Source organism: Chrysemys picta, chromosome 10, assembly GCF_011386835.1.
Source record: "Chrysemys picta bellii isolate R12L10 chromosome 10, ASM1138683v2, whole genome shotgun sequence".
NCBI classification, from domain to species: Eukaryota; Metazoa; Chordata; order Testudines; family Emydidae; genus Chrysemys; species Chrysemys picta.
Window position 1 is genome coordinate 80,967,749 of NC_088800.1, and position 23,867 is coordinate 80,991,615.

The 23,867-nt window shown below is 48.9% G+C and overlaps 1 protein-coding gene across 2 annotated transcripts in view; it reads right to left on the reverse strand.

Moving 5' to 3' along the window:
* Window positions 1-12,281: 12,281 nt before the first annotated feature.
* PEMT (phosphatidylethanolamine N-methyltransferase) overlaps window positions 12,282-23,867 on the reverse strand; it is a 107,480-nt gene continuing 95,894 nt past the window's right edge. For both annotated transcript variants that reach the window (XM_024102295.3, XM_005289021.5), the window contains exons 6-7: window positions 17,810-17,884; window positions 12,282-16,090 (exon numbers count right to left, since the gene is read on the reverse strand). In XM_024102295.3, the coding sequence (XP_023958063.1) occupies window positions 16,036-16,090; window positions 17,810-17,884 (130 nt within the window). In that variant the 3' untranslated portion in view covers window positions 12,282-16,035. The remainder of the gene's footprint in view (window positions 16,091-17,809; window positions 17,885-23,867) is intronic.

Consider the following 23,867-nt stretch of genomic DNA (forward strand, 5'->3'; position numbering starts at 1 on the left):
AATGTACCTTGATTTGTTCTGTCTCCCGTAACCAGAGGCTTTATACCTACCTGGTTATAAGCACTGCACTGAATGAAACCAGTTCACATGAGCCTCACCTAGTTAGACTGCTGGGACAGTGGTTATGCAGGACCGATTGTTTAGAAATAACATTCGCTATTGTGCTGTGGTGATTAGAAGAATGGCTCAGTGTCCGTCTGACAGCGGGGTGGGAGGCATTAACATGTACCAGAGCTGTACCCAGAATTGTCCCTTCTGTTTGCTTTAAAAGCATGGCAGCCTACCTGGGATTAGGGAGAAAATGTCACCTGTAACCAGAGACACCCTGAGCAAAGTACAGCCCTCCCTGAAATCTAGGCCATGGAGAGCAGGGAGCCGGCTGCCAAGTCGCTGCAGGATTCAAGCAGGTTCCTGCGGAAATATCAGCTGCTACCAATGGAACATCTCGGAAACAAAGCCCTTCAAAGGACAGAAGTAGCATACCAGGGCGCATCAACCTCACCGCTACGAGACAGTGCCAAGGGCTGCACGGGCCAGGGTCTCAGAAGACTATATTACAGACTTAGACGTGTCACTTGTCTGCCCCACGTCCTTTGCCTCGCCCCCCACTGCCTAGAGATAGCTGAGGAGGTTGGAGCCAGGACAGGAGTTAGGCTTAAGCTCCGGGTTTGAGTGCAGCTTGCTGTTAGGGTTTGGGGGTTGAGTTCAAGGTCAAATCAGGGCGAGAGTTTTGGGATCTGAGTTCAGCTCAGGGCTAGAGTTTGGGGTTTGAGTTTAGGTTGAGTCAGGGCCAGGGTTGGGGTTTGAAGAATCCAAATCTCACCAGCGGTTCTTGCAAGATTGGTAGCCCCAAAGGATGTATCTATCGCAACCAGAAAACTGGCCCCTATAGCTTGGAACCACACCATCGGAACGGAGTCTGAGCTCAGAAGGTGGCTTCAAATTGTTCTTCCCCACTTTCCAAAGCTCAAAGGACTCTGGCCTTCACCCAGCTCAGCTGGGCACGTGGCTGCTAGGAGGCTCCATCATTGCGTTGTGCTCGTTTTCCATCGGCACTGTTCTAACTTACCAGCGTCTTTGCGGACTTTTCTGTGCTGTTGGCTTCAACCATTCCAGCAGCAACCTCTGTTCTTCAAAGCCCGCCTGCCATACCAGGCCTCCCCTTCTCATGGTCTTTGTAATGGAGCAAAGCCAAGCAACAGGCCGTGTTTAATCTCAAGACTTTCTCATGGAGGCGGGGTGGCTGTGGTTTTAGAAAGGAAATAAAAGAGAGGGGACCCCCCTGCTTCTTGCTGTGACTTTCCTTCCCCAAACACACAGGTATGGAAATGGTCACGGTCATTCAGTTCCTCCACGTCTTTTCCATCCTCACCTACCAGCCTACTCAAGGCATCAGGATTTACAGAGTGTGTCTGATTTACTTTCCAGGGGTCAGCCACAACGTCCGTTCCTATGGCTGGGGAACGCCTTCCACCAGCAGAATGTGAGAATACCCCCATCAGTGCTGGGCAGGCCAGTCTAATGAGACCATGTCTCGCTTCAGTGATACAGAGCTCAAGGCCTTGCAGGAGGAGGAAGACGGCACCAGCTGGACAGAGATTGGAAAGCAACTCGCCCTTCGCTGCAGTGACTCAACTCAGTGGCCAGCTCTTTGAAAGGGCAAACACGTTCCAAGCTCATCCACCAACTCGATGAAACAGAAATTGGCTCAAATAAATAAACAAACCCTCTACGTGCCTCAAAAACCCCAAGCCTCTCAACACTAGCGACAAACTAGGATAAAAGTCTGAAACGCAAAACCCTCCAACCTGATCTAGGATTCTGTCCCTACTGTGCCAGCTGAAGAACAATCCGATCTCCATACTCTACCCTGTGTGTCTAAGGAGGCAGATAGATAAATCAGTTTATGGATTGATTTGGCCGGGCAGGAAACTTATCAGGTGTATTGCAATTTCACAGAGCACTGGGGGATTTGTATTGTCTGACACATCCCGCTAATGCAGTGTTTCCCAAAGTGTGAGTGTACTCCTCTTGGGGCCGGGAGGGGGGGGGGCTTGAAGGACTAGCCGTGGGTGTGTGGCTAGAGTCTCAATTGTTCCAGAGTCACTTTAAAAAAATGAAAATTGAAAGTCTCTCTCTCTTATGATGGCAAAGGAAAACGTGTAAATGTGAAGCACGCGTAATGTGAAGCAGTGATGTTTGCTTGAGTTTGCAGAGAGCCTGAAACAACAGATATGAGGTGAGAAGTGCTCCATTCATCTCAATGGGTGTTGACTCCGATGCCAACGATGATAGTTAACAGTACTGATATTTAAAGTATTTCACTGCTCATCACAGCGTGTAAGAAAGGAGAGTAAGGATCATGTATCCCGGTAGCTCCTTAAGTGGAAGGAGCATGAAGGACTAGCTGGGGAGGATGATGTAGCAACTAAAATGCACAGGCCTTTAACACCCCATGGCAGGGTTGTGGGATGGAGCAGGGCACTTCCCATCCAAGGACTGACCTAGCCTGTCCTTACTTAGCTTGGCTGGTGAGATCAGAGCAAATGGGGATGTGGATGTGGGACTCAAATGGAACTTTCTGCTCAAGCTGGGGCGATTCTGGGATTTATCAGGTGCCTTCCAGGCACTCGGCTGATTCTCAGGGTAGGTGGGAGGTACAGAGGACAAGACCAGGGGATCTGAAGGGAACAATCTGTTCCTTCCCACTCTTGGGCTGCCATCAGACCGAGTCAGCCGTGCCCCACCGAGACCATCCAGTTGTGATAGGATAATAGGGCATGTCCCACATCAGTGGGGAAGCTGGCGGCATTTCTGTGGCCCGTGCTGGATGGGGTGAATGGCTGCATTTTCTTCACCCAGCTGAGCTTCCCACAAGAGGGCATCATCTTGTACTAACACAGCTGGTGCTACCGGCCCCTTCGCTCCAATGCAAAGCCGATGGAACACTACCAAGGAGGAAATGTGGCGGGTCAGTTTTCTTCCTGAAAATTTCCTCTTTTTGTAGGTCCCTTATGACATCAAGGTAGGTGGGGGTAATGGCCCGTAGACTTCCACGAGCCCAACGCCTGTGCTGGAGAACGAGGAGTGATTCAAGTACGCCTTGATGTGGCTGTAGTCTGTGGAGTCCCCTTGCAGACACCTTGGCATAACGGGATTATCGTGTCCTGGGGAGACGAAGGATTCCCTCCGAAGCAGCTGAGGTTCCCATCTTTCGCTATTTATTTACAGCCACAAAACAATATCCCTGCATGTAGTTAACTGCGTGTCAGTGTTGCTACCGACCCTCTGACTCCAGTGAAATTCATCGGCAAGAGGCAAACATCCAGGCAGCTGATGTGCCAATGAATGCTACTTGGAAGATGAATTTCCTTCCTCTCCCAGACATTCCCGTGCTGATTTATACCGGTGCCTGTTCTTGACAGGGGACTCGGGGAGTTAATGGGAAGCGAAATGGCCAGAGCGAAGCCTGGCACTTTGATTCTTTTCCGGATAATGTACTGGCTGTGCTCAGCTGAGTGGGATGGCTGAAGAGTGTCTCAGTCAGAGATCCTTGGTGGCCTTTAATATTTAGCACAGAACAGCGCATAGAGCTGATGTATTTGCAGCCTCTAAAGGAACACTCTGTGCTGGGAGAGCTTCGAACAGCAGGAACTTTCTGAAAGTCTCTTGCTGAGTGTGGCGGGTCACTCCGGCGCATGCCACTGCCACCAAACTACCTGTGCTGGTAGTCCCGAGACCCGGGACCTGCCTGTAACTCACAGCTGGTGGCACAGCAGCAACACAACCGCTTAGCAGCACTACCCTGGCCGCTTGGAACTTCACGCCGCCATCAAGGGTGGAATTCAGATCCTCCCGCTCCAAAAGCACTGGCCAAAGCAGAATCTGCAATAACTTGTGAGCAATATAAGGCCGATGAGGCATGACTGAGCAGTTCTTACGCCAGCCAGCAGAGAAAAGGAATAGAACATAACATAAGAACGGCCCTACTGGGTCAGACCAAAGGTCCATCGAGCCCAGTATCCTGTCTTCCGACACTGGCCAGTGCCAGGTGCCCCAGAGGGAAGGAACAGGACAAGTAATCATCAAGTGATCCATCCCCTGTCGCCCATTTACAGCTTCTGGCAAACAGACATGGACACTGGACTGTTTCAATACAGATTATACCAGTGGTTCTCTACCCACAGGCCACTTCCCAATCAGCAAACAGCTGCAGCCCATGTGACATCCTCAGGACCATACAGGTAGTATATATATTGTGTGGCTGCGGCCCGTAGAACACAGAGAGAGCTGCATATGCGGCCCACAATGGTCAATAGGATGAGAACCACTGGATTATACCCTAGGTGACATCCCAACACCGCCCAGCAATTTGCTGCTGTCCATTTACTTTCTTAATAGGGATTCAAATATGAACCCATTGTGCTGATCAGCCTACAACAACCACACCCCCTGTGAACAACAGGAAAATGGTCTCCAGGAATCCGGGCTCTGTAGTTATTGTTCTTTTTCAATCATTTTCCCAGGCTGGGATATTAGTTCTTATGAGAAAATTTAATGGACTGGGAAGAACGGATGGAAATCAAGGAACAGTGGATAGCAGGGCAAGCCTGGTTGGAATCAGATGTGGGAGTGACTGTTTCCTATAGATCAGGGAGCCCAAGGGTCTCCTATGAAAATGGTGTTTTCAGGCATTGATTAGGAGATGCAAGTTAGCCCAGGGTTTTAATTATGAGGTTCTGAAAATTCCCACAATCGAACAAACCTGAGATTCCTTGCCACAAACCACTTCCTGTGCAACACTTAAAGGTGGCTGAAAGACACACAATGTGGGCCGGGTGTGTTTACACAAAAGCCTCTTTCCTTTATCCACATTTCTTTGTCGGTGTTTGTATAAGAAATGTTCCCTGTAGTTGTGGTCTGGGGCCCGGGAAAAGGTTCATGTACAAAGGAGCTAAGTGGCACTGGCCTGCTTAGGAGATCATTAGTCAGCCAATGGGAGTTGCGTTGACAATGGAACGGCTAATGAAGGGTCCAAAACAAAACTGCAGATCTAGGATCTGGATCTCTCCCTGAGGAGCAGAACCAGAATCCCAGATCCCTGCACTCTGGGACTTGTAGATTCAAAAACTGGATCCCAGTGTGAACCTCCCCGGCTTTCCCAAGTGGCAAACTCAGATCCGAGCTCGGCTCAGGACCCAGGGTTTTGGTTTGGGCCCATCTCTGATAATGACTTTACCTTATGGTTCCTTAGTTGAGTGCATTGTCACTCCCTGCCGTGCTGGGGATCTTCTTGTGGGTAGAATTGTTCAGAACTGATCTCTCCTGGTGCAGAGAACACGCCAATACTTTTGCCTACGCAGGAGGATTTCTCGCTTAATAAAGCTGTTACGGCTGCATCTCCCTCACCTTGGAAGCCGCGTGGTCTAGTGGACTAAAACACGGGTCACTATGAGGGACTCCTAATTTCTAATCTGCCACTGACTCACTGTCTGACCGTTGGCAAGACCTGTCACTTTGTTGTGCTTCAGTTTCCCCGAGATCCCGACCCACAACCTGACTCCTAGGGGAGATATAAGAAGGAATTAGCTAATGTTGGTGCAGAGTCTTGGAGCTAACATGCAGTCGAGCTGGGCAAACAGCGGGAAGCATTCATTTCCCTCTGGCCTCTCAAATACTATTACTGCAAGTGCAGCCGTGCTGTGGGGCAGCACATGGTGTGCTGCAGAGTAAATGCTACTTCTTTTTAAACCATTTTCCACTCGTGCCAGTTCAGATGAGACGATCAGGGTTTATTTACCTTGAAGCCCATGTTTATTCTTCAAAGGTCTGCACTGGCTAACAGTGTTTGTTTAAGGTGGCGAATGCCTGATAGCCCTCCCGCCCAATGCCAGCTCAGTCTAAGCAATGCAGCTTGCGGGGGCAAAAGCAAACATTAGCAACTGATCACACGTGCCCCAGAGCTGATAGGAAGGGCTTGGAGGTCAGTCTTTGGTTTTCAGAACAACATGCGGTCACCTGAAGTGAAAGGACTGTAGGTTAGCGCCTCAGCAGATGCCAGGTGCCTCTGATCCCTGAATAAATAGTCACGCCGTAGCAGAGCTGGGCCCACCACGCCAATTCAACCCCCAGGGGACGTTCGGGCCAGGAATGAAACGTTGTGGCTCACCTTGCCTCTCCTGATGTTTGTTGTAGGGGAGAGACAGGAGACAACCTCACTAACTCTAATGGGGAGACTTGTATGGAGGCTGCTGGACACAACCCAACCCTGGGTGTTCTCCAAGACTTACTAAACAAACACCTCCTGTGCAGTTTAAGGTCAACCACACAGCGTATCCCTAAGTCCTAGCCTGGCCTTTGAGGTCATGGAAGGAACTGGAGCCCACGTGACACTTACCTTTGAGTGGCACGATCAGCTGCTTTGGTCGCTCAAATCTAAACAAAAAGTGGAAGTTTCCACTGTGGGATTCAAGACTTGGAAAGACGTGTCTTCTTCTGTGAGTAACCAGGTTGGGACTTTGTCACTCAGGAGCAATTCAATACTATTTCATTCTCTCAGACAAGCTGTATTACCCCAAAGCATCCTTTTGTTTACCATGGTAGAGGTTGTATCTGCACAATCTGAATGGTGCTCTTGGGGAGTAACAGAGCTTCAGTAGGGCTCAATCCAGCCCGTAGGAGCCTGAGCAAACGAACCCTGCTTTTTATGAGCAGCTGATTCAGAATAATTATGCTCTGAATGAACAGAACTGAACTGGCAGCTACACAGACGGCCTTTGCCATTACACTGCTCGCCCCGAGCTGAGGAGGATCAGGGCTCCACTTACGAACCTCTTTCTGACATGTGCGTACGTCAAGGTTTTTCTGTTGTTGCTGGGCAGCAAAGAGGCGTGGGGGGACTCTTCTTGTGTATTGCCTTGGAACTATCGTGGCCTATCGTCTCTGCTTTGCCAAAGGGCTCCCCTTGAAGGACAGTGTGTCCTTGTGCATCCATGCAAGATGTGTCCCATGCTGCTGGAATGGTTAAGTGCAGCCGCAGTAAAGCAGAACCCATCTATACAAGCACCTGTCATGCAACCCCCACTCACCCAATCCTCTGGAAATGGGTTATGTCCCCTCGAGTGTCTCATTTCCCCTAATCGAATCCATGCCTTAGTCAGATAAGTGGGGACACTGGGATCATCCCACAGGAGTCCCATTAATGGCCATGTATCAGGGGGTAGCCGTGTTAGTCTGTATCTACAAAAACAACAAGGAGTCTGGTGGCACCTTAAAGACTAACAGATTTATTTGGGCATAAGCTTTCGTGAGTAAAAACCTCACTTCTTCGGATGCGAAGTCTTTAAGGTGCCACCAGACTCCTTGTTATTAATGGCCATGGGACTCCGGGGCCCTTTCCTATGGCACAAATTGTTGGACGCTCTGCAGGAGTTATTGGGTGAATTGCTTCAGCCTGTGTTATGCAGGAGCTCAGACAAAGTGCCCAAACATCTACCAAATCTATTAGGTGATCTAATCCATCCCCAAGTTATTGAAAGATTGTTCCCTTCCAGTTGTGTTTTCTAGCACTTTATCCAATCTAGTTCTAAGTAGGTTTCCCCACTGATGGAGGAAATAACTACTGGCTCCTACTGGGTGGTTTTCATGGCGAGAACTAGGCTGCCAGACGCAGAGATGATGTCAAACCAGTACTTTCAACTTCTTAGAAATACTGCACTAGTTCATCAGAGAGGAGTTAAAGCTTTCCTTCGAAATGGCAAGAATAGTCTCATACTCCTTCCCCGAAAGTCAAACATTGTCCACAAATTCTAAAGGGAGCCTTTGTATTTTTTTTCCCACTGTGGCCTTCGTAGTAAAGGATATTCCACCCAAGTCACACCTGAGTTTCCCATGCAGGTACCCATGGAATCTAAGCGATAACTTCTATGGAAAAAGAGACAAACCTTGGATCCCAATCAGAATTTTGTTATAACACAACCTTTAGCCTCATTTTTTTTAAAGGAGTAAAGCAGATGGCTATGAATTACCAACGGACTTTTGCAAAACCCAGATTCACAGCAGGCAAAACTAGTTCCAAACATACAGCAGAGTATATTAGTAGATGTCAACTGCCATTAGACGAAGTAGTAAAAAACAGGACACATTTAGCATAAACCAGACAAATCTTATGTTCCCGTTTTTGGACAAAATTGGTGCATGACTGATATGTAAAAATGGGGAAGCATCAAAGTAGCTGGATTTTGATTTAAAATGGGCTAATGGAAGAGTGGAAGTAGTTTTGCAAAACCTCAAACAGGGCTGGTTCTGACTGAGGTCCAACTCCCTCACCCCAACTTTTAGAATATCCTGATTTTAAATCATAATTAAATCTGTTTGTAAATTATTTTCAAGCAAAACTAAAGTGAGAATGGCTATGGTTTTGCACTGTAGTAAAGAACCTTTTGCATGAATGGAGGGTAATGGTCAGAGTGGAGGTGAGCAGGGTGGTGTACACAATCACACTCTGCCCACAAACCCATGCTCCTCCCACGAACCTAGAGTAGCTGAATATTTCTCTTCAAGTAGTCAGCAAAAAAGAAAAAAAAATGAAAAGTTAAAGTGACATTATTAGGTTTCAGAGTCAACACTCCCAAAGAGCCAAATAGGGCAGCTCAGCTCTCTCAGAACTAGTGTTTCAGACTGTTCATTAGCAGATTCAGGAAGACGGCACTGCAACAGATATCAGTACAGTAGCCTTTGCAACCAGAAGGATTTGTAACTAATTTAAGGGGGAAAAAAGGAGAGACGTAAGCTTAGCTTCTGCTGAAACTGATGGGAGAATCCGGTCCTTTGTAGCTAGCGTCAGCATACTTTCCCCATCTGACTGCTGCATGGGGGTGACACCACAGAGGGGTAAAGCAACAAAAGAAAAAAAAATACAGAGAAGGAATGGTAAGGATTCCAGCCAGGATTTGTAGGTGAAAAACAAAATGTCTACCGTATATTTAAAAGTCAAGAAAGGGAAGTACTGGGTAATTGGTGTAAGACATCAGATATAGCCTGGGACAGGAAAGATCATGGCAAGAAGCTGAATGTTAAATGTAATAACAAAGCCGTGGTGGAGAGTGGCAGGAGCAGTGCATTTAGACATTGGGAGGGGCTTGGGTTTTCGGGGGGTTTTTTTGGTGGTGGTGGGGTCAGGCCTTGAAGATCTTAGTTGTGCAAAGCAATCTAAGCAACTAGGGGCCTGATTCTCCACACACTGACTCTGGTGTAAGCTCAGACTCACGCTACTGAAGCCAACGGAGCTACCCCACTACTACGAGATCAGACTTGGCCTTCGGGCTGTCCACCTGGGAAAGAGGTTTCATAGTTCAGTGCACAGACTCCAATTTTAACTGACCCAGTGGTAGCGCTGGTCTCAAGCTGTAAGACTTGGCTCTGGGTCTTGAATAGCCCAGAAGATCAGGGCTGTCAGGTATCATTAGCATCCCTGTTATTGAGATGCAAATGAGTAACCGGAAGCTGGCTAATTACGCACTCCGTCCAGGGGCCCTTCTGCTTCAGGACCGTTCCCCACCCACAGCCCAGCATCCCAGCTATGCCCCTGAACCAGCCCTACAGCGCTGCAGGAATTCTCAGCAAGACAGGAGCAACTGTCCCCTCTCTGCTCTAGGGAAGCGCCTGGCGGGGGTGCTCGGCCACACACTCCGTCCAGCACAAGCCCCACATCGTGGGAAGGGGTCCACCATCCACAGGGCTCTGTCTCCACTTCTCAGGCGCTGGCTGTTCCTGTCCCCCATTTGCCATTCTGCACTCAGGCAGCGCGGTCCCTTTGCTCTGCCTAAACTCAGACAAAGTCTTCCAGAGTGAGCGGGTGGGGGAGCAGCCCAGGCCCCAGGCCCCTGCTCTGCCTTGTGCTCTAAGCTGGCCTGCACCCCAGTTTGGCTCTTTCTTTCCATCCCTCTCACTCACCCGCTCCCAAACTGTCCCTGTTCACGAAGGTCCCTGTTCTTGTATGTAGCAAACTAGGCCTCATTTTCCCACCTAGTCCCTCCCTGGCGTGCACATCTCTATGGAGTTAAACATGGAGCAGGCCCAAACCTCCTCTCTTTATAGCCTGCAGGTGTGCGGCACAGTCAAGGGGCAGGAGGGAGTGACTCAGTGAGAGGGATGGCCTCTCCTCAGAGCAATGGACCGCACCTGCCTGGGATGGGGGACGGCAGGCAGCACAGGTGGGGTCTATCGGCTCAGCCCCACAGTGACTGGTGGCGAGTTAATCAAGGCCTGCCCCGCTGTTGATTGCTATTGTACCTATCACACTGCCAGATGCCTCACAAGAGTTAGCAAGCCTAAAATGCAGCTTGGTGCAATGGCCCAGTTCCACCTCCTTCCCCCAAAACAGCAAAGAGCCCAGCGCACTGCTCTTTGGCTTTCCCCGAGGGCCACTGCCCCTAGCATTTCTCTTCCGCCTCTCTATAAACCCATGGTGCTCTCTGCGTGCAGATCTGGTCACTCCATCTCTAAAAAAGATATATTGGCATTGGAAAAGGTTCAGAAAAGGGCAACAAAAATGATGAGGAGGTTTGGAACGGCTGCCGTATGAGGAGAGATTAATAAGACTGGGACTTTTCAGCTTGGAAAAGAGACGACTAAGGGGGGATATGATCGAGATCTATAAAATCGTGACTGGTGTGGAGAAAGTAAATAAGGAAGTATTATTTACTCCTTCTCATAACACAAGAACTAGGGGTCACCAACTGAAATTAATAGGCAACAAACAAACAAAAGGAAGTATTTTTTCACACAACGCACAGTCAACCTGTGGAACTCCTTGCCAGAGGATGTTGTGAAGACCAAGACTATAACAGGATTCAAAAAAGAACTAGATAAGTTCCTGGAGGATAGGTCCAGGATTGGCAGGGATGCAAAACCATCCTCTGAAGTGTCCTTAGCCTCTGCGTGTCCCCCACTCTGTTTTCATCTAAAGAAAACTCTGAATTATGATTCCTTGAGACTAAGCTCCTCTGGTTTCATCCTGAGCTTACCCCTGTTCTACCCAGAGTCTCTCCACTGACTGCTGCAGGGGGCTGCTGAAGGTATTTCTCTGTATGGAGATGCTGCCCTGAGGCCCAAATCAGGATCAGGGGTCCCACTGCGTGGCGTGCTGCACAAACACACAAGCAAGGGCTGCCCCTACCCCAGTGTTTGTACTGGCTCAGAGGAGATTGTGCAATCCTGTCTCCCAAGGGTGAGCACTGACACGACCGGCCCCACTGACGTGACCCCAGGACTAGGGTAAGGGTTTGTCTATGCAGCAACTAGACACCTGTGGCTGGCCCGTGCCAGTCGACGGGGGCTCGCTGGGTTCGGGCTGCAGGGCTGTTTCATTGCTGTGTAAACTTCCGGGCACCCTGCGAGGTGGGAGGGTCCCAGTGCTTGGACTCTAGCTCGAGGCCCAAAGTCTACACAGCAATAAAACAGCCCCACAGCCCGAGTCGGCTGACCCAGGCCAGCAACTGATGTCTAGTTGCTGAGTGCCCAATGGCAAGAATAAATGTTACATGATCTAACCCTTACCGGGGACGAAGTGACAAGAGGACAGTACAGCACTGAACACTCTGGGGCCCTGGTTTATCACTAAGGCTCCCGGGCACAATGGCATAGATCCTCAAAGGTATTTAGGCTCCTAACTCCAGTGGTTTCAACAGGGGCTAAATAACCTTTGAGGATCTAGGCCTATGATGATACAAATAAATAATAACCAGGCCCTATCTTCATTCTAGTTAGATGTTTACTTCTTAGGAAGGAATCTTTTCATTTGAAAACACTAACAATCCATCCGCAAACGTGGGATTGTTTATATCAGTTACTTGAAGTCACAACAAGCAGCTCTGACATAAATCGTCTGCATAAAATAATGTATCTTCTCCTCATTGGTTGCTATGGGTACAGGGCCACTTTACCATCTGACTGTAAACATTAGCTGTGAAGGGGATGTGGAAACTTTGCTAAAAATAAAATACGATGCAAAAGTCTTTATAGAATATCAGGGTTGGAAGGGACCTCGGAAGGTCATCTGGTCCAACCCCCTGCTCAAAGCAGGACCAATCCCCAACTAAATCCCCAAGTCAAGGAGTGAACTCACAATCCTGGGTTTAGCAGGCCAATGCTCAAACCACTGAGCTATCCCTCCCCCTTTATAAAGAAGGTTGCTGACAAAGAAGAATCCCCCCGACGCAATGGTTTTGACACTCAAACAGAAACGCAGCGTCCGCAAGACAGATTGGATGCAAACAACGTTTTGATTCAAAAATGGATTTAATTCTCTTTTGGTAACATCAGGGCAGTGACTTATAAAGGCTGAACGGAGCAAATCACAACCATGCAAAAGCTACGGCACGTTCCACTATTTTACAGGGGTGGACTCAAGAGGAGGAAACAGAAGCACCAACAGGTGACACATGGTCTGGCACAGTTTGGGGGTTTCATTTTATTTGCAGAAAAATCAGCATTTGTGCCATGGCAATTTCCCCCCTCCTTCCTGGCACCCGCGCAAAGGTTCCTGGATGCTGGAGCCAGTTCAGAAGGTAAAAGCAAAGAGAGGCGGGGAGTTTCAGAGACGTGAAGTGAAATGTGCGGAGGAAATAAATCAGGTGGATGTTAGGCTGTTTGGGTGCGACTGAGAGAAGAAATCCAGGGGGGGAACCAAGGGTGGCGGCAGACAATACAGGGAATAAGAGGACGACTGGAATTTACTAAGGACAGTCTCATGCTCAGTTATACCAAGCGTTGCCGTTCTTTCCAGCCAACGATTTCAGTGCTTTACCAACACTACTTAATACTCACAACAATGCTGGGCCGTGGGTCAGATTATTACTTCCAATGCACAAATGGGGGTGCAGAGGCATGGAGAGATTAAGTGACTTTCCTGAGATCATGGAGTGGGTCAGTGGTGTCCTAGGGAACCCAGGAGTCCTAACTCCCAATCTCTAATTTTAACCCCAATTCCTCTCAATAACAACGCAAGCTCCCCTTCGCGCGGCTTTCCATTCCCTCACTAAAACGGACTCTTCCCATGACTTTCTTCTCAGAGTGCCTCTAACCATCACAGGAGTCCATAAACATCGTTCACTCAGGCTGGGAGCTTTAACCCTTCGCCATTCCCATTCAGAATGAATTCGAACCCTACTATCTTTTGAATAACTAGACACAAGGGCTAGGATTTCAATCCCTGGTGTGCAGAGGGGATGGCTGAATGGCTCAATGCTAATGAAAACAAATAGGGAAGAAAGAAAAATAACCTAAATCCCCCGCAACGGGACAGAGATGAAAAGATCATTAGCATTGGCGACGCTTTGTGTGCAGTGGGGAAGGTGGTCAGGAATGCAGGCTCTCTGCAAAAAGGACTGGAGGAAAAATGGAACATTCCTCATGCGGCACTATGCTTCGGCAACACTGTCTGAGGTCATTTGCTTCATCCAGGGTACAACATTTTGTGACAGAGAGAGAGAGAGAGAGTGTGTGTGTGTGTGTGTGTGTGTGTGTGAGTGAGAGAGAGAGAGAAGAGGGGGGTCTGATGAGCTTTCACGCTGCACAGCAAACCCCGCCTGCGCTTTGATCAAGCACCAAACAAGTAGCCGCTGTCCCTGCACCACCATCAAATCACTCCTGTCAATAAACATGTAGCAAGTCAGTGAGTGGAACAAAAAGACATGGGGCATAAGCCAGTCGAAAGGCAGCTCAGTAGAGACTACAGTGAATCAGGGCTCGATTCTTTGCAGGGACCCTTGTCCGGAGAGACCCAGTGCCCTGCCATGGCACCTTGCAGCCCAGCATCTCAAAACACTTTCCGCACGTTAATTTAAATTAAGCCTCACCAAAGCCCTGTGAGGGTAGGGTCAGCGTTACCAATGGGAGGCACAGGCAGCTCTCCTAGACTTCAACTGGAGTTACGGGGGCTCAACAGTTCTAACAACGGAGCCCTAAGGCCCAGATCTTCAAGGGTAATTAGATGCCTAACGTCCACTGAGCGAGTGGCAGAGCTCAGGCACTCAGGAGCCCCAACTGCCAGCCCCTTGAGTTACCCCCCAGACAACACTGCCATCTTCCCTTTTCGGAGGTGCCCGCATTATTTCCCCCTGGTGAAATACGCTCATCGCACGGTGCTTCCGCTCGCCCTGCTCCCCTAGGAACATGATCCCAGTTCACAGTGCTTTGCAGACACCTCCCTTCCTTCTCCGTGGCTGGTTCAAAGACGGCAGAGCGCCTCCTTCCGTGGGACACCATCTGATCCACGAGGATGGAGCTTCTGCCCCCACTGACTGGTGGAGTCATGATGTATTTCATGCTCCTTCACAATAGAGGCTATTTGCAAAGTCACCACAGGATTCAGAGAAAGCGGGATGCCTGCCAAAGTCCGAGGTGTCGACTTTTCAAGCAAACGGTGCAATTACAGCTCATGCCTAGATTAAATGCACCGTATTAAAAGTGCAGAGTGTTAGCTGAATACTTCGGACATCAATACTGTACAGCCTTTTGAAAGTCACTCTACTTAACAGTCTCATTCCAGGGACATCTGCATGAAAGATTAGGTGGAACAGGTGACTGCTGTCCTGAGAAACTATTTACAAATGTCCCCCCGGGGCCCTGTTTACTACTTCATGGGCCCTTTAATTAGAAAATACAGCTGGGCTTTGTTTTGCTGGGGTTTGTTTTGTTTTGTTTTGTTTTGTTGGTTTCTAAAAACTGGTTTTGCTTCCTTCCAAGATGGGTGGGAGAAAGGTTGAAAGGTGCTGCATGGTAGTCCTCTGAGCTAATCTCCTTCTTCTTGGCTACTTTCTTTGTGTATCTGCTGCAGCTTTTGTGAGCCAGGGCAAAAGGAGGAGACACAAAGGGTAGACTGAGCCACACAGAACTCCTGGGTCCCAGCAAGTGCTTTTAGCTCTCTTATTCTGGCGGTTTCTCTGATTGTTACAACTGCCGTGGTATAATTCGTTGGCAGGATGGGGTTGGTTTGGCTAATTAGCAAGATACATTTCAAAGGGGAATTCTTTGGAGAACCGGTTCTTGCATGGTTCCTTTTGGCTGCGATGAGGCATGCTTTGTAGGACCAGTGGCAGGTCTAATCTGATGCGCATTGATGCTAGAGAGTAGGCTGGAAGCTTAAGAGGGCTTTGGCCAAGACTGGCAAAAGTGACTAGTGATTTTGAATGCCCAACTTGAGGCACTTTGACAGGGCCCAATGGCCACTCGGCACTTCCTGATCATTAGTCCTTTGAAGATGTCTCACTCTGGCCATCCAAAAATTGTGGCCTCCAAAATCACTAGTCACTTTTGAAAATCTTGACCAAATTTTGGTGAATTTAAGACTAGCAAAAGGTGCAATGGCAGTAACTGTGCGTGCAGACCAGCCAGGTACTTGCCCAAGCCTTTTTGCACAGGCCTTTACACGTGGAAGTCTAAAAATCAGACCGCTTGGGCTAAATTTTCATAACACAAGCATGTGCAAATGTGTGTCTGGAATGACCTGATTTCCACTTGCAATGAGGCAGTCAGGCATGGCTTTACCTGGTTTGCATGTCCACAATGCAGGCTCACAGAGCACGTGTGCACTTTTGCACAATCGCACCTGTTACATTTGAACCCTGGCCTCATGCAGTAGCCGGGTTTTTCTTGCGGCTTTATAGAGGTTAAACGTTTAACTTCAAGGTTCCCTGCCGCTTTTGCCTTTCTTTCACGTTCAAGCCTATAATCAAAACACTTTCGTCTTGGCTGTTTTGGAACCAACTGGGAGGTGGGAACAAAACTCATTGTGAAGAAACCCTCCTAGCTGGGTTTTGTGGGGGTTTGAAGTTCAAAATCTCTTGAGAACTAGAGAGAGGGATTAGAAAGAGTCAGCGAATGCAAAGCTTGGGGAAGGGCATAATTAGAAGTCAGGCTGAGTTCTCGTATCCCGTCAAAGCGCAGGTGGATGGCCCAGCAGACCGACTCCTCTTACTGAAATCACCCGGCTCTTGCGCTCTCCTCAGTACTCTGCAAACACACCGTCTACTGCTATTTGTTCTTTGCCGCCTTCTGTTTCTGCTGATAGATTTCTTCCGTGAAGGGTCTAGTGGGGGTGGGGAAAGGTAGATAAAAATTCAAGACAACTATGTGCCATTCAACTGATACCATGATCTCTGCTCCTGTCCCCTCTTAACACCTTGAGATCAGGGAGACTCTGCTTTGGAACAAGAAACAATACAGCAGTCCGGGTAATTCCCATACCTCTCGGCTGGAATGCGGCTGTGTGGGTGGCACTCTCTAATGCACTGGCTTTGTAGCTATGTGTACTATACTACTCACCCTTAGTGGCTGGGCCTGCGGAGAGAGTATGGGACCTGCTACTAGCATCAGCTAGCCAAGTTCTCCTTTAGCCTTTGTTTTAGGAGCAAGATTGCAGCCCCTTCTCCCTGTGTGTGAGTCATCTAGTGATTGTGACTGTTGCCTGCAGCATGCAAGTCTGTGACAAAACAAGGCCCAGGGTGTCGATGTAGCTTTAAGCCCCCTGCACCCCTCTAGGTGCTTTGCAAAGGTGCCCCTCGCTGCCTTAGGGGAGGCTGCCAGCTCTCTCTGCAGCAGGCTCAGTTATGTCCCCCTGCAGCTACCGCTGATGTGTGCAAAGGGGGAATGGACAATGACAGCCAGAGACAAGACTTGGAGGTCTTCAAAATCCATCCAGCTTTAATGACAGCTCCTAAGACCACCCACCCTGGGAAATACCCAGAATCCCTGACTGTGGGGAGGCAAGAGGCTCACCCCGTAGGGAGACAAATGAGACTGGTTCCAAGCACAGAGCCTGGGCTATGTTCTCACTGCAGGCATATTCCTGCCCTAAAGCCTGCTGTCTAGTCCCAGAAGGATCACCCCAGGGGAATGGTGATCCTCTGGTGGCACAGAGTGGGCACAAGGGCTCCTACACAACCCTCTCCTGACTGCTAGTGTAGCTTGGGAAGCAGGGTGTGGCCGAAATACTATCACGTGCTATGCCAACCCTGGGCTTTTCAGCCTCTTTGGAACACTGGCTGTTGACGTAAATGAGAGCAGTCCTCAAGGCTGCTCTAACCTGGTGCAGGCGGACTGGCTCTGCCCAGAGCTGCAGCAGGATGAGGGCAGCTCAGAGGTGAGCTCTAAGCCCCCTTTGTTTGCACATACTCTGGCTCAAGCTGTGGGCAATGTGGCCAAAGGAGGATCTCGCCCTTTAAATCTATTCTCGCTCCCCTTCAAGACAAAAATGAAAGTAAAGAAAAATGAACAACTAAGTGGGAAACAAAACTTCAGGGCACTAAGCCCCTCGCTTTTCAGGCTCTCTCTTATTCATCAAAAGCAAACGCCCAGCCTCCCATTTTCATCCTTTGCAGATCGCCTTTAAGGGCATTTGAAATATGTGTCACTGCTAAAGTACAATTGATGCCTCTGGTGGATATTCCAGGCAGTCACGTTCACCATGTGCCTGGAGAGTGCAGTGCAAAAAATCAGAGGAGCCCAGAAAAGGAATTACAGAATGCAAACTAGTTTTTGCAGTGCACAGTCAAGATATCCACTCTACTCCTGTGGACTTCTTTATTGTCGTTACCATGTAAATTCAAGACAGAGACGGCCATTAAAAATACCTAATCTCCTTTTTCCTTAGGAGCCGTCTTAAAACCTGAATCTGTCCATTATCAAGGTGACTGAACAAAAATAAACATTCTTTTTCTCCATGGTGGGCTAAGTGGAATAATTTTTCCATTGGGACTCCGGCTTTATCTCGAATTATTTTATCCTGTGCTCTTGAAAATCTACTTACCCCTCATACAGCATTGCAATCATATAAGAAACCGCCACTACAGCTGTCAGTAAAAGGCCAGCTGGGCTCGCATGCCTGTTTTCAAAAGAGAGAAGCGAAAGGTCAGGTAAGTCAATGGGTTTACGTAACGTGGTTTAGTAAGTGAAATGGGATGATGTGCTCCATGAGAGCAGGCCCGTCTTAAATAAACAACGGGCAAGAGTTATTGTTTTGTATTGAATGTAAACTTAGACAGATGTCACTTGGCAAAGGTTATTTCCTGACCAGCTTCTTTCAGGTCTAACTATGTCGGTGCTAATAGCGCTGCTGCTTGGAAGAGAAGTCCTGAGATTATAAGGCCATCTGAGAGCTGAAAACTCCGTTATGTAAGACTGGGCACGGAGCCCCGGCACCATAAAGGAAATGTCTGATGCACACAGATCCAGGAGGGAAGAAGCTCCTGGGAGATGAAATACCGCTAGTGTGTACAGGACACGTGGAAATGACGGCCAGACCAACCTCAGGACATTTGCTCCCAAGGATGGCACTGAACTACCGAACTGAAATGGTTAGAACACAGGCTGATGGCATGGGTGTAACATAGGACACCCAGGGCCTTTCTAAACCCACTCTATTGTGTGGCTCTATTCTAGCAGTTACAACAAACTGTCATGAATTAGGAAGGTCCCATTGAGTCACTTAGCCCTGGTCTACACTGGGCGGGGGTGTGGGGGTGGGGGAACCAATCTAAGTTACACAACTTCAGCTATGCGAATAACGTAGCTGAAGTCGACGTACTTAGATCTACTCACCGCGGTGTCTTCACTGCGGTAAGTCGACGGCTGACGCTCCCGTTGACTCTGCCTGCACCTCTTGCAACAGTGGAGTACAGGAGTTGACGGGAGAGCGCTCGGGGGTCGATTTATCGCGTCTAGTCTAGACGCGATAAATCGGCCCCCGCTGGATCGATCGCTGCCCGCCGATCCAGCGGGTTGTATGACACACCCTTAGAATGGGATTTTCCAAAGCACCTATGTGACTTAGGAGCACAAGTCCCACGGAAAGGAACAAAGGTATTTGTGTTCCTAAATCACTTAGGCACCTTTGAAATGCCCCTCCCTAATCTCTCTGTGCCTCAGCCTTGCCCGTTTAGATTGTAAACTCTTCAGGGCAGGGACAGTCTGTCATTATGTGTCCATACACCCCCAGCACAAAGGGGCTCTGATCTGAGTCTAGGTGCTACAGCAAAACACTTAAATGATAATAAAAGCAGAACCTCGATTTTACGAACACCAGTCTTACAAATGACCAGTTGTCTGGGCCATTTTTCCTGATGGTGAACACAAAAAAAGAAATCACATCACGAAAGTGGCGTTGGTGAAGAACAAGTCAAAATCCCTTCACGTCCTGATGCCTTATTGGAAATCCCTTTGCAGTGGTGTGAAGGACAAGAAGAAAGTGATGCTATGCACCATACCTACTGTAATTCCATGGTGGAGTAATTCAAAAAACCTCTCCACTGGGACTCAGATTGTCTTTAAGTATTTTATCCTCTGCTCTTGAAAAGCTGTTCGCCACTCATACAGCATTGCAATCACGCTACAGCTGGCAGCTGTAATTTTGAGGTGTTACACGTTATGACCTTTCTGATTTTATGAGCTCCTCAATCCCCAGGGTGTCAAATAAGAGTTCTACTGTCATATCTTGTCTGTGTGTGTGGGGGGGGGGAGGGGTGTGTGTTTAAAGATGCTGTAGTCCTGATGAATTTCAATCAGCCAGCTTGCCACAAAACCCTTGATGAAAGAAAGCCCAGCGAGGTAAGATTCTAGCTTTGCCTATCTGCCCTAACAAAATGGATGATCATATTCTGCTGGGACCCAACATTACTGTTTGGGATTCATCTCTTCTTTCATTACAATTGCTGCATCATGAAACTTCATGTCTCCTGGCAACTGACAATCTTATTATGATAACTGATAGAGGTGACAATGGCCCATGGAGTTGTAAACAGGCTATTTCAAAATCCATGTAAGTGAAGACAGATCAGTCAACCACCTTTGTTCCATTGCTCCTTCAAGTTAAAGCAGGCTTTACAAGGGGACCAGTGGGTTTTGATAGATCCCCCTTACTGCCACTTCTTTCTTATGCCCATCAAAATGGATCATGTAAGTACTGTACAGCCAGATGAACCTCACCTCCAAATCTGCCCACCCAAGAGTTTCAACCTATTGGTCCCCCCATCAAATAAAGGTTGATGTGTATTACAGGAGAGACAGCAGTGAATCATGGGATTCTGTCTAGCTGTTAAGTCACACGTGTAGGAGGGCAGAGTAGAGAGTAGAGGCACACTGCCACCACCCATATAAATTGCATGAGTATTCTTAAAGGATGTGAGACCTGATCTGGGTAGATTGTAAGCTCTTGAGGTTGGGAGTTTAGCTTCTGACTTGTCTGTAAAACTCCTAGCATGCTTTTGGTACTACAGTAACAACAACATAATGTTTCAAATGTGATATTCTGCAGTTCCATCAGAGATCGGAAAGCTGTGACTAACTGCTGGGAAAGGACAGTGGTGGGCATGAAAAAGGCCAGATCATCAGCATAGCATCACTGACCGTCAACACGGCTCTGGTGCTCTATAGCAGCGGGGGATCTGCCCCAAAGCTGAACCTGAGTCTTCCACAAACACGTCCCAAAATAAATGGCTCATCAGTCTGGTTCTCCTCCGACACCGCTTGAATTTAAACATGGATGTTCGGAAGTTTTTGTTTACCCTCAGTTTACCAGTGGGGAGCCTGTTCTTCTAGAAAACTCAGCTCCTGCCGGCATGTTGCAGATTCTACAGCCAACAGAGTTGCCGTTCAAGGTGGTTGTCAGCTTTGCTTTCTTGTAGTGTGGTACGTTTAGTGAACGGGGACCAAGAAATGATTGTGTTTGTGTTTAAATCCATTTAGAAATGTTTTAGTTAAAGGAGAACACGGTCAATTTCCCCCTTCCAGCTGGAGCTGAGCTTTCTCCTTCAGAAATGGGTCACCATGCAGAGATAAATGAATGAATGACGTTCACAGCAGCACCTGATAGCAGCCAGTTATTGTAATATTAGATTGTAGGGCTGCACATGCCATTCAAACAAGCAAAGCTGGGTACATCAGACACCCAGCCCGGGAAAGGAGGTGGGGGATTTTTTTTTTTTATATTGGGATCACGGACAGTGAGGCCAGAGAGTTGGAACTGAAGTATTCCAGTCACCTCTGGATCCAGAAATTTTTTTGCTGCATGTAGTGAACTGCAACAGTCCAATCTGCGACTGTTTACTTGAACCTAGGACTTAAGAAGACAATGGCTGAAAGACCAGGCCCTTTGAAATCAATGGGAGTTTTGCTGCTGACTTCTATAGGTATGTCTACACTGCAATCAAGGCGTGACTGCAGCATGTGTAGATATATCCAAGCTAACTGTGATGGAACAAGCTTGAATCACAATAGACAGGAAGCCGCGGCAAGTGATTATTCCCCTCTGTTCGGCACTGGTGAGGCCACACCTGGAGTATTGCGTCCAGTTTTGGGCCCCCCCACTACAGAAGGGATGTGGACAAATTGGAGAGAGTCCAGCGGAGGGCAATGAAAATGATCAGGGGGCTGGGGCACATGACTTACGAGGAGAGGCTGAGGGAACTGGGGTTATTTAGTCTGCAGAAGAGAAGAGTGAGGGGGGATTTGATAGCAGCCTTCAACTACTTGAAGGGAGGTTCCAAAGAGGATGGAGTTCAGCTGTTCTCAGTGATGGCAGATGACAGAACACGAAGCAATGGTCTCAAGTTGCAGTGGGGGAGGCCTAGGTTGGATATTAGGAAACACTATTTCACTAGGAAGGCGGTGAAGCACTGGAATGGGTTCCCTAGGGAGGTGGTGGAATCTCCTTCCTTAGAGGTTTTTAAGGCCCTGGCTGGGATGATTTAGTTGGGGATTGGTCCTGCCTTGAGCAGGGGCTTGGACTAGATGACCTCCTGAGGTCTCTTCCAACCCTAATCTTCGATGATTCTATGAACACAGGTGCTCCCATGGGCTAGCCACTCAAGTACAAACCCAGGGTCCTGGGTGGGCTTGTACGACCCGTGCTGCCACGTTTTCACTGCGATTGTCATTTGAGCGAGCTACATCAAAACTAGCCTGGGGCTGCCTACATGTGCTGCGGTCACAGGTCTGACTGCAGTGTCAACACGCCCTCCGCATGCTGACCCTCAGCAGCGTAGGCTGGCTACGGTGTTCAAAACAGGGTGGCTAACGTTAGGCTCCCAAGTCCATATTTAGGCACCTAAATCAGTTACAAGTGGCAGCTGCAGGGTGCGTGGCCCTACTGACGATCAAGCCACGGATTTAGGGGCTGAAATAGGGATTTAGGGGGCTAACTTCAGGCCCCCCCTCTTTTGAAAAATCACAGCCTTGGTGTCAATCAGTCTGGGAGTAAGACAGCTGCTGTGTCCATCAAAACTATTCTTCGTGCTTGTCAGAGCGGGGTCCCGTCTCTTCTCCGTCGGGAAAGACACCACACTCGACTGCGTGTGCGTGGCACTACTGAATCTGAGAACACGACAGAGGTCAGGGAGAAGAAGAATCAAAAGCAAGGCGGAAGAGCTCCCACCGCTTCTCCATCTCACGTTAGAGACTGTCCAATGGTAATGATGCAACCTCAGCCCGTGGCAGTCTATAAACCAGCGTTATGAATAGTCAAACAGCCTCTGCACCCTGCTTGCTGTTCAGGGCTGAAGAGATAAGTGTAATTTACTCATCTCCAGCCTTGACTATATTTTCCTCCTTATTGACTGCGCAGACAAGTGGCAATTGCTCCCTTCTTGTTAATTAAAGGGGGGAAGAAAAGGTCACGAAAGCAATTTGTCTGGCAAGCGTTCGTGCATAGAATCTGCAGAAAGAGAGACTCTGTCCTCAGAGAGACTGACAGGGACCGTGGGCAAACCAGGATCGCAAGATGCAGCGGTAGCCAGGCAGGATGTCAGCGTGACAGCTGCCCTCTTGGCTAACAAACCAGGGATTGAACCGGGGACTTCCAGAGCTAAAAGCACAAGCTGCTGCAGCTTGAGTTTAAGAGCCCAGGCTTCACAGACTTCTATCCTCTGCAGGTCAGGCACAACAGGGGGCCGGTAACACACACTCACCAATGGGCTAGGTGTGTCAGAAACACAGCTGCCTTTCCAGAAAGGCCAGCGTTACGCAGGAGGTCAGACGTAGGCTATGTCTACATTACAGAGTCCTGCTGGGTCGCTCAGGGCCATGAAGAGCTGTGATCTCTGACCGACATCAGTGTGCGGGAAGAAGTCCCATGGGCAGAGGCAGTTATACTAGCAAACTTTACGGGTGTAGCTTGTTTAGTTTGGGGGGCGGGACTGCCAAGATATCTGCGTCCACCCTAGGAGTGCTTTGCCAGGCTAGTATGGTGGTACTCCTCTACTGGTCAAGTGTCCTAGTGTAGCCGTGGCCTCCATGATCACAACGGTCCCTTCTGGCCTTAAAAATCTATGAAAAGCACCAGTCTCGAGGCTGAAGTCCAGGGCCGGCTCTAGCATTTTTGCCACCTCAAGCAGCGCAGAAAAAAAAAAAAAAAGTCGCGATCGTGGCGGCAGCTCTACCGCCGCTTCATTCTACGGCGGCAGGTCCTTTGCTCCCAAAGGGAGTGACGGCCCCGCCGCCAAATTGCCGCCAAAAGGGCCGGACGTGCCCCCCGCCCTCTTCATTGGCCGCCCCAGGCACCTGCTTGCTAGGCTGGTGCCTGGAGCCGGCCCTGCTGAAGTCTCAGCCCCAGCAAAGCCACAAGTTCATTTATTGAACTGGGACTGAGATACATGCTGGACACCACCCCAAACACAGTACAGTATGAGGAGGGGAAGGAGAGCTTTTGGCATCTGAGAAGAGGGAGGTGGCTCCAGCCCCAGGGGCCGTTGAGTAAGGCCCGGAGAAGAGATGAGATGAAGACAGCAGTTAGCGAGGTGATTGGGGAGAATGAGGGTAGGAGGAACAGGAGGGAGTGAGGTGCAGAAAGCTGACACATCCCCAAAATACGGGGC